This window comes from Colletotrichum gloeosporioides, assembly GCF_011800055.1.
Source record: "Colletotrichum gloeosporioides strain Lc1 chromosome Unknown consensus_92, whole genome shotgun sequence".
In the NCBI taxonomy this organism is placed as follows: Eukaryota; Fungi; Ascomycota; class Sordariomycetes; order Glomerellales; family Glomerellaceae; genus Colletotrichum; species Colletotrichum gloeosporioides.
Genome location: NW_025544737.1, coordinates 113,948 through 126,452, shown reverse-complemented (window position 1 = coordinate 126,452; position 12,505 = coordinate 113,948). Strand labels below are relative to the sequence as shown.

Genomic DNA, 12,505 nt, shown 5'->3' with positions numbered 1-12,505 from the left:
CACATAGTCGACTCTTTGATAGACGCGAGTCTTCGCCAGCAGGCCCCTCTCCCCCGAACCAAGTAGCCAGGTCCCCTCGAGCATAATGAACACAGCTGGCTGAAGACAAGTATGGCCGATGCCCTATTCACGTCTGTAAGGGTAAACGCAGGGCTCTCGAGAGAATGCGAGACGATTAAACAGGGTTGAGAGTTTTGAGAGTTGGTTGTCCGTCGAAGGTGAGATAATGAAGCCGCGCTGACAGGCGAGGTCGTAAGAATCATCGGTGTACATCATCTGAATGCACAACGCATTCGGCTCTGGTAGCGTTGAGAACCCAGACAAGCCCGAGCAACCGAGGCATGCAGCCGGCCCCTCGTCGATGGGGCGGGCCCCGAGGCCTGGGTGCAGACTCGAGTTCTTGCCGTGACAGAAATCGATGGGCATCACACGCGTGTAGGTAAGAGACGTCACAAATTTGGTAACATATTCCAGGGAGTATATGGGATGGATGATGTTGCTTTTCTGGCGCTTCACGGACACTTGCGCTATCAATTTCTAACACGCCGAGTCTGCAGGATCGGGACTGAGGCTTGGGTTAGACCGTGCAAACACTCCACGCAACGTGATGCCGGGGATGGCCTGTTGATGAACGGGAATGCCCAGGTCCAAGAAAGCCACTGAAGCGCCGGAAAAGCAAATCCATCGTCACAGAGTGAACCGAGCAAAGTTGCACTTGGACGAACAAATCAATCGTCGGAGCACCGAGTGCCACGGGATGGGCCGGCGTCACCTGAACCATCGCTGGCGGGTGGCAGCATTGCATTCCGATGACGTCTCTCGGTCTGTTGCTGAAACGCAGGACAGGGCCAAGCTCTATGTTTGCGAGGCGTGGGGTGGTTGAGCCAAACGCGTTGATGAGGCGACCTGGACTGATCAGAGTTCATCCGCTTGATATCCAAAACATGGCATCTGGATCAGCACAAGCCACATGTAGGCCTTGTAGGGTTTGGTGCTTGGGCACATGCAAGAACGGACGAGACGAGGCGTTCATCACGGCAGTCAAGGGAATCGGCAGCGTGGCTGGAACATTCATGCTACTCTGATCTTGCTTCGTTGCAAAAAGGATCATACCAGTGTGTTACAATGGCTAGAATCCGGAAAGAGATTTAAAAGTCTTACCGGTCTGTGCGTCTCGTTCGTCGAAGCAGAGACACTGCCAGACACGCCGGTGATCAAAATCAAGGAGACATACCGTGAGTGCTGTGCTTGGAACGGAAATCGCTGGTTTAATATGATGCGACTGGTAGCTAGCGGATGATGGACATGTAAACAGCTAGCTTTTGCACTCTGGAAGGCGGGGAGAGTGCCTGATGAGTAGCCCCTGGAACGATTTGAAACGAGCTGAAGAAATGCTCGGATGGGTCCAAAGTCAGATTCAGCTGTCACTCACCTACTGATCCAATCCATCCGATATTGTTTCAGGGTTTCAGGACGTGCCCACATTCTCAGGTGCGAGGCGTGCAGAGCCTAGCCGCGCAACACGGTAAGCGCGTCAGTGCCAACGCGCTTAAGTAAGAAGAAAGAGACAGAGAGGGAGGAGAGGGAGTGGAAGCTTTTGTGGGAGAGAACGAGCGCTGGACGAGGGGTAGAGATGAGACGAGACGACGACGACGATGAATGGATCTGATCGCTGTGCAATACCTCACATTTCAGTGGCAGCGCCAGAAATGGGAGTTCGTCACTTGAAGGCGCGAAGCCTGAGGGGGGACACTAGATCAAGCCACGCCCGCGCTGTACCTGGAGCTATGCTCTGATCTCAACGATAGCAAGTGTCTTGACCCCATTTGATCTCAAGCCGGGAGCCTCACTATCGATGGTGGCACACGCGAGGCCATAGCCCAAGGGAGAAAAGGCATGCTGTGGTGGTGACACAATGGCCATTGTCTGGATTCGACACCCAAGTCAACAGGGTTCGGGACCGGACCGGCAGCCGCTGGACAGCCGCCAGGGCACCCACCGGGCAATAGTCGACATGGTGGTGATCGACTGAGGTCTAGACCGAGACATGTCCTGGCTACCGATTGCGAAGCTCTATCGATGGCTTCTCCAACGCCGAAGACATGCAACTCAGGGGGACGGCGGTCTGAGTTTGGCACGCTGATGACACGCTGGGTTCGAAGTTGGGGATGTGACGCGACCCATTGCGAGACGGGCCGGGCGGCAAGTTGCGAGGAATGGGGACGGTAATGGGAGTAACGGGATGTAGAGACACGGCTGAAAAGCCGCAAGGCGTGGAGGCGCCGTTCCTGCCGGCGAGAGAACTGCACAGCCTCAACATGTCGTGTTTTGAGCTTCTGTTGCACCGTCCCGCATTCTGTTCACTGAGGACTTCACACCCAGACCCCGGAGCGCAGTGCTGGGACCACGAAGAGTCTCCTGGACATGTGACGACGAGGGGGGGGAATACGAGACCTCTCGTCTCAGGAAAGCCTTCAGCCAGTGCTTCCAGGCCTGACTGAACTCAAGTTCGACAGACTAACCAGAAAGATTCGAATGACAAAATCGTGCCACGAACGTCTTGTCCTTGTAACAAACAGAGTTTTGGGGGAGGGTCCTTCCAAGCGAAGAGTTTCCGAAGGGATCGTCCGAAGGCAGAATCACAGCGCATATCAGCTTCATGGGATTCTAAAGGACGCAGAGCAACGAGCAAATGGTTTTGAGCCGACGCAGTCCCAAACTAGTCTGCGGTAGAACTGAAGCTGAAGCTGAGAGATGTGTGTGCAACCAACTTGGTCTGCCGACACAGAGAGAAGGGCTCCAAGCGTGCAACTGCCTGAGCATCCATTGCGCCAATGGTGAGGTGAGTTTAGTTGTGTCTGTTTAGGGGTTTAATGAAGTGAATCAGCAATGAACCTGAGTCGCGCGTGGTGACCACGTCGACTTTTTGCAAGCAGCAACTGCAACTGGCAAAGCTTTGGTGATGTTTTTGGCGCTGGCATCGGTCATGACCACGTGGGGAAGACGCGCAACAAGTCGAGTACAATCCGCAGGGTGGCCCTCGGCCGCTGATCGGAACGGGCGAGAACAGTCTTTTGGGGGATCCATCTCCTACCTAGCGAGACCGTCTGGGACCCCCCTCCATCGTCATCTGTGCCTCTCTGTGTGCCCCTGTCTGCTCGCTGATCAACAATGGTAAACCCCGCTTGCCGAGTTACAGAGAGATTGACAAGAACCGGCTTGCCGGCATTGCACTGGAAAAGCAAGCGCGTCGCTGGCCTGGCTATTGGACTCAAGTTTTCAACGACTCGATGGCCTGCGTCTCGTTCTGTGTACACTCGGCACAACAAAGTGTGAACGTGGCACTGTGGGTAGGTAAGCAAGGAGAAGAAGAGGTACGGTGGGAGAGTGTTGTTCAGTGCGGTTGCTTTCGCGAGCGGGCAGAATCTTGATGTTTGGCTGTGTTGGTCCAGTGCCGATGTGATTAAAGGCTCAAGCCCACGGTCCATCGATGGGACATTCGAGACAGGCTAAGGCAAACGGCGTCTCCTCCCATTGGATATGGGTTCTGTGCCATCCACAAAGTGGCAAGGAAAAGGCGAACCATGGACAGGGATGCAGGGCACGGGAGAGGGACAGGAGCAATTTTGCGTCAACGGTAGCCCTGTTTAGCAACGGCACCGTCACCTCCGCCAGCGCCGGGTTGGGCGGCGCAGCGACCAAGGGCTGCTCACTGCTAGGTTGACGCGGCCTGGGTTGTACCCAACTACCTTAGGCACCCACGCAGTGGACGCACTGCCTTCCATAGGTACCTACCTACCTTCCCTACGGAAGGTAGCTAGGTACCTGCACTTTGGTATGCTGCATACCTTAGTACCTATGCCAAAGTCCAGTAACTGGCGGAGGTCACTGCAGCAGGAACCTGGTTAACAGGTGTGTCACCGAGCAGGTGATCGACCCATTGTTTGCTCGATGATCGGCCGCTGGGCGGTTTTGTTGGCCCCGTCGGCCGTGACCAGGCGTTTCCAGGATTGGAATTGAAGGGGGGTCTTTTTTTTCTTCCTTTTTTTTTTTTTTTTTTTTTTTTTTTTTTTTTTTTTTTTTTTTTTTTTTTTTTTTTTTTTTTTTTTTTTTTTTTTTTTTTTTTTTTTTTTTTTTTTTTTTTTTTTTTTTTTTTTTTTTTTTTTTTTTTTTTTTTTTTTTTTTTTTTTTTTTTTTTTTTTTTTTTTTTTTTTTTTTTTTTTTTTTTTTTTTTTTTTTTTTTTTTTTTTTTTTTTTTTTTTTTTTTTTTTTTTTTTTTTTTTTTTTTTTTTTTTTTTTTTTTTTTTTTTTTTTTTTTTTTTTTTTTTTTTTTTTTTTTTTTTTTTTTTTTTTTTTTTTTTTTTTTTTTTTTTTTTTTTTTTTTTTTTTTTTTTTTTTTTTTTTTTTTTTTTTTTTTTTTTTTTTTTTTTTTTTTTTTTTTTTTTTTTTTTTTTTTTTTTTTTTTTTTTTTTTTTTTTTTTTTTTTTTTTTTTTTTTTTTTTTTTTTTTTTTTTTTTTTTTTTTTTTTTTTTTTTTTTTTTCTTTTTTCTCTCTCTTTCTCTGGAAAGATCATCGCCAACGTTGTATTCTCGAGCAATGAAGCTTGTCACGCCGCCAGAAGTAGACTTTTGTGGGCAGTGGGCAAGTGACGATGGGCCATTGGTAGGTACGCATTTGGTTGAGGTGCTGCAGGAGGCAGGTGAATCCCAAGAAGCCAAGTTGACGATGGTATCATTACTGACCGCAGGTGGCGGGCGGCCTGAGCACATCAATTCCCGAGCACGGCAGGCAGGTAATCTATTATGCTCATAAACATCAATTTAGGCACCGTGGCGGGTTGCAACGCCAGCAAGACAATGCGACAGATACTATGCAGTATCGCGGCCTTACGAATACCAGCCTCTGTCACCTACCAACCTTACCTACAGAGTGCAGCTGATGGGCGACGGTCAGCATGCATCGCCATGTGTGTGAGGCGGAAAATGCCAGGCTGCGGCGTGGCGGGACATATTGTGCGATTTCCACAGTAGTGGTCGCGTTCATGGTAGATTATCCGTACCTGCGAAGCGAAGTCCCGTATGCCCGCATGGCCGATATGTGCATACATCGGACCAAGTTGTGCAGCCACGTGAGAGGGATAGCGTGTGCACAGCTGGAGAGGAGAGCCTGCTTCCGCCCATCCAACTCTCGAGATTGTTGGATGTGGATTGATGGAGACCCGGACTGCACACTGGCGCAGGGGTTGAGCGGTGCAAAATTGCCCGTAGCGTCATCCTGCTGAGATTTAGCCAATGATCTGCAATCGCCTGTCAGATTTCGCCTGTCCGTCCCCACTTCCAGCGGGCTGTTCTGTAATCTGTTCTAATCTGTTCTGCTCTGCTCGCTTCACCCTGGAAGGAGCAACAAGCCCCGGCGGGGGAAGGGGCGCACGGAAGTCGATGGGAGAGGTGGGGAAGGAGGAGCCGGCCTGCCCTCCACCGTGTTCAAGAAGGTCTTTCTGATAGAGATGTACTGAAATAACGCCAGCGTCTGCAACTCAATTGTAAGTACTCGAGTATCAGGTCATCCTTCCCCAAGTCAGGTTGTGTCCCGTCTCGCATCACATTCAGTACCGCACCTGCCACTGAGCAAGGTGATGTACTTACTTCATCAGCTACCTACCTTACCTAGGTAGGTACATAGCAGATCCTGATCCTGTAGTGGAGGCTGTCTTCCGAGTCTTTCGTGCTGGACAGACAGACAGACAGACAGACAGCACGCTCTGCCTCCAGAGGTAGGCTCGTCCACCGAGAGGCCTGGCCATTTTTAGACCATGCTCCAAATAAAACATGCAAAGCCTGGGACCCCTTTGGCGTCTGCCATCTCATCGAGTCATCCCATCCAGTCCCAATGGAAGGCAGCCCGGGCACCTGGCCTAAGGTACTATACCTTAGGTAAGAGGTAAGGTAAGGTACCTACCAGGTAAGGTAGAGTATTGGTGCCTCAGCACTACTACCTACCTACGTACTACCTACCTACCTACCTACCTATGGATACTAGGCCTGGTCCCTAGCAGCAGCACCGCCGCAACAATGAGGTGACCTGAACGGTAGACCACGACTAGAACAGCAATGTCATTTCCAAAATTCCCACCTGGCCCACCGGCATGCCGTTGCCGGCCCAGGAGAACAGGGTCAGAAAGGGCCAGAGACGCTCGCGAACACACCCAAAACGTACTTTGAGCCGTCATCGCCGGTACGACGCCATGGCGTCTTCCGGTGAGAGTCGTCGAGATCGTCTGTGCCATTGTCAGTTCAGTTAACCTACCAGTACCTACCTACCTACCTACCTACCTGCGTTAGCTCAGTCTGCAGTTTCCTAGGTAGTCACGGCACACACAGATCAAAAGTACGTAGCGGTAGGCAGGCTATGCAGGGACGTTGGCTCCTTGGACGGCCCGGTGCTCGTCTCTGCTAAACTCCCTAATTTGTTTGTACCTGCGAGATGGGAGGGAGATCCTGGATCCGGTCACCTGCGCACGCAGCGGACCCTGGCTTCCCAGTTAAAATGCAATTTCTTCCGCGGCACGCCCCTTGTTCGTAGAGCACTGCACTTGCACTCGTGAACGGATTGTGTGTGCCCTGCCCTGTTGAGACGCTGCGACTATGCCGCGTACAGAGCTCTCAGTACAAAGAGGCAGACTCGGCATGAGATCAGACGAAGCATATTGAGCGGTTGCTCGTCGCTACCGAGCTGGCCGTTGTCATTCCTCCTCGTCTCAGTCGTCAATTGAGGCGGTGATTCCATAACGATTAGGCATGCCACTACTTAACACACGAGCCGTAGTTCCGCCCGTTTTGCCGTGTATACGCATAAGCGACGCGCATTCACGAATGAATGTTCGAGGTGCTGAGATAGGCTGCTTTGTTGCTTCCGAGTCCACTTGCGCAATCATCGGCCGCCGCTGCTGGCGGAGAGCATAACTCGTACCGCTCCATGCAGACTAGTTAGGCCAGCTGGCACAAGCAAGCTCAGTCGGCCAGGCATTCAGCGACTTGTGTGTGTGTGTGTGTTGGGTGACATGCTGGGTTGGCCCGTAATGATCTTACGGAGGGAACTAGAGGTTACCGCCAACGTAAAACTAATGGAAGTATTGAGTGAGTACGGCGGACACTACACTATACTTTCTTGTTCACTGTTAGGTGCACAAAGTAGCCCAGGTGCCTATCCACGCTGCCAACTCGGCCTTGGCTCACCTGCAGGGCCTTGTGTTCCTCCCGAGAAGAGTCCTGTTGGTTCGTTCGTTCATTCGTCTTGTTGTGGTTGTCGTTACATGCCCGTGCTGTGTTGTTGCTGTGTCGTCGAGCAGAAAAAGGGGGGCGTGTGTGTGTGTGTGTGTGTGTGTGTTCTGAGAGTGTGGTGGGCGTGTGCAACCGCCAGTGCAAGTGTAAGTGCAGGTAAGAGTGAAGTAGCTGCGGTAGGTGAGCGAGAGTGTGGATGGCCAAGAGCTGGGCTGGGCTGGGCTGATTGCAACGGGGAGAGGAACCGACCGGGGATGAGGGAAAACTTAGCAGAAGGGAGGTCGAGGAGGAAGAGGAAGGGTAAAGAAAGAGGGAAAAAAAAAAAAAAAAAAAAACATGCCAAAACCATTGAGCCATCACCCCTGTCTGCGCTCTATTCCGTGCCTGGACCGCGATTTACTACTGCCCAGCAGTGCCCGGCTTGTCTGCCATTCCAACTCCCTTCCGTCCCGGCCAAATCCCAACCCATCCCATCTTATTCCCTCTCATCCTCTCCCCTGCCACTCCCTCATCCCTTCCCCCCCCATCCCCCCTGTCTGCTCATCCTCTCTCTCTCCCCCCCCCCGTCCTGTCGCTCGTCCCTTGTCGTGTGTTTCCATCAATCAATCAATCTCCCATCCTTTTGCTGCATCGTTCCATCCACATTCTTTCCTGTCCCCTTCCATTCCTTTACCACCCTCGCTTTTCCCTTCCCTTCCCTTTTTACTCCTCTCGCTCGCTCTCGTCTTCTGCGCCCCCACCTCTCCCGACCTCGTCTTCGACTCGTCGACCTCGACCTCCTGTCGCCTCCGTCAAGAATTCCCCGGGCGACGTCGATTCTTCGATTCTCGACCTGCGCCCCCTTTGCGCCTACGTGGTCCACCGAGTCGATCCTCTTCCGCTCCCTTATGTGCCACGAACGGATCTGACGACCCGACAAAGGTCTCGCGGACAAACGCCAACTTCCTCATGAATTCGCGATCGAAAACTGCCGTAATTCTTCAAGCCGTGACGGACAACTAAACCACGTCCTTCCCGCACCCATCCGACGGTTTCTCGTCGAGTCGCTCATTTTTACTACCTTGCAAAACACCAAATTACACTTACACTCATTGACACATTTGTCAAGTACATTCGTTGAGAACCCCCTGACAAGTGAGTTCCGTCTGACTCTAGCTGTCGCCGGGCGCCACTGCTGACTCTCCATGGAGACTACTAAACACTGCCAAAGATTGGTATCTTACAATCGCTAAAACAAAACATCAATTGAAAATTCGATAATCGGGATTATTGTTGGGAAGGAAACATGTACGCCAAGTCTGCTCTTCTGGCCGCCGCCTTAGGCTTGGCAACCACTGCCTGCGCCGACCAGGAAAGGCCCAAGATTTATTTTCCCCGTCACGTCAAACGCCAGTTCACGAATTCCACGAGCACGAGACCTGAAACTTTCCCAGCACCGGAGAGCACGCCCTTCGACTCGACAACATCAAGCGGGCCAAGTTCGTCATTTAGTGACTTCCTGACCAGCTTGACCGACACTCTCAATCAGAATCCGTCATCCAGCGCTTCTTCAACAGAGATACCCGCCGTCACGTCGCCTTCGCCTACGTCTACTGTCGCATCGACCCAGCTTGTCTCTTCAGGAGCCACTGAATCCTCCGTATCGCTGTCCACCGCAACTCTTGCAGATGGCAGTGTTACGACTGTTGTGATCTCCAGCACCATCGTCTTCGACCCATCCACGGAGACGACGGCAAGCGGTGCGGCTTCCACCACCAGCCTCCCCCCCGTCATCGTGCCTACGACGAGCGAGTCCTCGGCCGTTGCGACAAGCGATGCCCCTACGACCTCGCCTCTGCCCACCACGACTCAGACGCCCACGCCGACGGCTGAAAGCTCCGCTGCTGCAACAAGCCCGACGACTACCCCCGAGTCGTCCGCTGCTGCCGTTCAATCTACCACATCCCCGGAATCTTCTGTCCCTCAGTCATCCACCGCCCCCGAGTCATCGACTTCGGTGGCTCAGTCATCCAACAGCGCAGAAACCACGCCGGCAGCTTCTAGGGCTGTCGAGTCCACCGCCGCATCCGCGACTGAGATGAACTCGACTCAGCCCACTGACGCCGCTCGTGTGTCCAGTGCTCCCGGTTCAAGCACTGTCGTTCCGCCAACCTCGGAGGCTGTCACGAGCTCCGCCGCCCCTGCTAGTTCTGAGATTGCCAACAGCAGCAATCCGGCTGCTCCCACAACCCAGGCCGGGTCTAGTTCAGTGCCGGAGACGACTCTCTCCATCTCTTCCTCTGGTATCTTGCTTGCCCCGACTGGTGTCGTGAGTGAGACGCCAACTTCGGCGTCCGAGACCCCTGCTGCGGAGTCGACTTCGATTGCCGAACTGCAAACTTCCGGCGTAGTTGCGTCGAGCGTTGCTCCCAGTGTCAACATTACGGAGCCTGCAGTGTCCACTTCAGCCCAGTCCGTCTCACTGCCTGCCGAAACCACCTCTGCCGTTCAATCCTCTGTCTCTGCGCCCGCCGAGAACGCTTCCACAGATGCCACCATTTCCGCCACGCGCCTGCCAACTTCAGTTGCTTCTTCCGAGGCCCCCCAGACAACCAAGCCTACGAACCCGCTGGAGCCCATTGTTTCCCTGATATCCAGCGAAGTTCCCATCATCAACGCAACCTCTGCCGAGCTCCCCGTCGCTTCCTCCTCTGCCGCTTCGTCCGACGTCCCTATCCCGGCGCCCACTGCCCTCCCATCGCCAACTGATCGTACCACGACATCGGCAGTGCCTACCGACCCCATTGTGAATCTTACCTCGGCGCTTGGGATCTCGACTGAGCCGACTACGTCCGTGCCGGTTCCTAGCGACCCAGTTGTTAACATCACTTCCTCAACCGAGCTCCCCGTGTCCCTTCCCACTACTGTGCTTTCTTCTACGGAGGGCATAATCAACGCTACATCGACGGAGATTCCTGTGGGAGAAACGTCAACTAGTAAGCCGGTTACTTTGACTGACAGCACTGTCACGTCTGCACCCACAACCGCAGCGACTGGTTCCGTGGAGCCTATCCCTGCCAACTCCACTTCGACCGAGGTTCCCATTACTAGCGGACTCCCGACGACAACTGAGCTCCCTTCTTCTGTGACTTCCATTAGCAACACTACCGATGCTGAGAGTGCGACCTCTGTTCCGGCGTCCACTGCTTCTATCCCGTCGACAACCATCGCAAACGAGACTGCACCTGTGACCGAGACGTCCGTTCCGGTTACCTCCCAGCCAGCGACGACTGAGCTTCCGGTTGCTACATCGACTGCCACCCCCGTCAACACCACCGAAACGCCTGTTGTTGAGACTACACCTACGGTATCGACTCCTCCTGCCTCGACCACCCCTGTCATCACCAGCATTCCTGCCACGGCCACGATCACTGACTCCGAGTCCTGGCTTCCTACGACCATCATCGTGGAGCAATCCACCTCAATCAGCACTCCTACCGAGGCTCTGGCCCCCACGACGACAGCCCCGTTGCCCTCTGATCTCCCCAAGGTCATCAGCCCGCCTGACCCCAACGTTGAGAAGCCGAAAGATTCCACCCTTCTCCAGATTGGCTTCTTGCACGGCGAGAATTACCAGCACGTCAGCAAGAACCCCAACGCTGCAGCTCAGATCTTCAGCTGTCTTCCCAAGGCTTTGGCCGACGCAGCCGGTCTCGACCTGACCCAGATCAAGATGCAGAAGCTTGTTCCTTACGACACCTCTCAGACCCTCGGCTACATTACCACCCTGGCCAGGTTCTACTATCCTACTAGTATGGTTGATACCCTGCGCATGGATATCAAGATTCCCAACTCTGCCATCTACAACAACCCTGACCAGCTTGTCTTCAACCTCACTCAGAACATCAACCCTGCCATTGAAATTATTCCGGGCATGGAAGATGACCCTAACGCCACTGGTGATGGTGGCTCATCGTCCACCGATGCTGCCAATCCCAACGACCCTTTCAACAATGATAACAACGAGCAGACCCCGATCCAGAAAGGCACTGCGGCGGCTATTGGTATCGGTGCTGTTGGTGTTGCTGCTGCGTACGGCGCCGCCATGTTCATCATTGCTCGCCGCTACAAGCAAAAGAAGCAAGCCCACCGCCGTGCTAGCTCCCTCACCTCGTCTGAAATGCGTTACACTGGCGCGGGCAGTCCTCCGATGATGGGCGGGGCTCTGATGAGCAGAGACTTCTCTAGCTACGGTGGAGTCGCCGGTGGCCGAGACAGTCATGGCAGTGGCCGCACGAACCGCAGCGGCCCGGGTAATTCAGCAAGGACCGCGATCATTTCTGCCCCCGTTGCTGCTGAGAATTCACTTGGTTGGAATTGATTGACGACCTAAACGCCAGTTTCCATGTTTTTCACCATTTACGCTTCGATACCCTTCGGGAGGATCCTGTTTGAATGAGATGCCTGGCGATTGCCCGGTGTCGAACCGATGGCAGTTAGAGAGGGCATATTACATTTGGTACATGTCTTTGGCCATGAGCTATCAGCTCGAAAGATTTCTTTCCTTTTCTTTACTTCATGTCTGGCAGTACGTACCATTCTGCTCACCGGGCCATGGGTGTCGACGGTTTTGTTACCCTGTTCCATAACCGTACTACCATATTCTCGATGCCGCTGTACTTGGGCTGTTCCACCTTCCGTCCCCCACCTTGTCCGGGAGGAGCATTCTTTGGAATATCGAGATTTTTATTTTATTTTTTAATATTTTGTATCTGTGCTCAGGATCTATACATGGGGCGAAAAGCGGGATGGGTGATGCAATGGAGCCATATCAACGAGTGGCGATGAGTTCGGAGTTGGATTATGGCAGGCGATACCCTTGGGGGAAAAGAACCAGGCTGGGTTCCCTTGTACATCTTTTTGTTTCTTTTTTGCAGATGAAGAGGCGTCTATAACACTGCGCCTCGAGCTCGCAGCTCCACCTTTGTCCTGTGTTATTTTCCCCCGCTTGTCAGGTTGAGATGTGCCTACTTCACCGAGGCTGTCGGATAAGGGGTCGCCTCATTCGTATATTTGTCGCAGATACAGCGAATAGAAAAAAAAAAGAAAAAAAAACCTACGTCCGAAGGTCCAGCATTGCAATTTGACCTGCGTAGGCTGTAAATAGAGCCTAGTCATTAACTTCGTCCACGTACATAAGTATTCATATCTGGGTTTACAGCACTAGGAGGGAGTTTTCCAATACC

General features: G+C 52.8%; 1 protein-coding gene across 1 annotated transcript; it reads left to right on the top strand.

The window, feature by feature from the left end:
• Window positions 1-8,565: 8,565 nt before the first annotated feature.
• GCG54_00008958 (uncharacterized protein) lies at window positions 8,566-11,640 on the top strand (the record flags this gene model as incomplete). Its single annotated transcript, XM_045408913.1, has 1 exon — window positions 8,566-11,640. The coding sequence occupies one exon, from the start codon at window positions 8,566-8,568 to the stop codon at window positions 11,638-11,640; it is 3,075 nt and encodes a 1,024-aa protein (XP_045257829.1).
• Window positions 11,641-12,505: the final 865 nt, after the last annotated feature.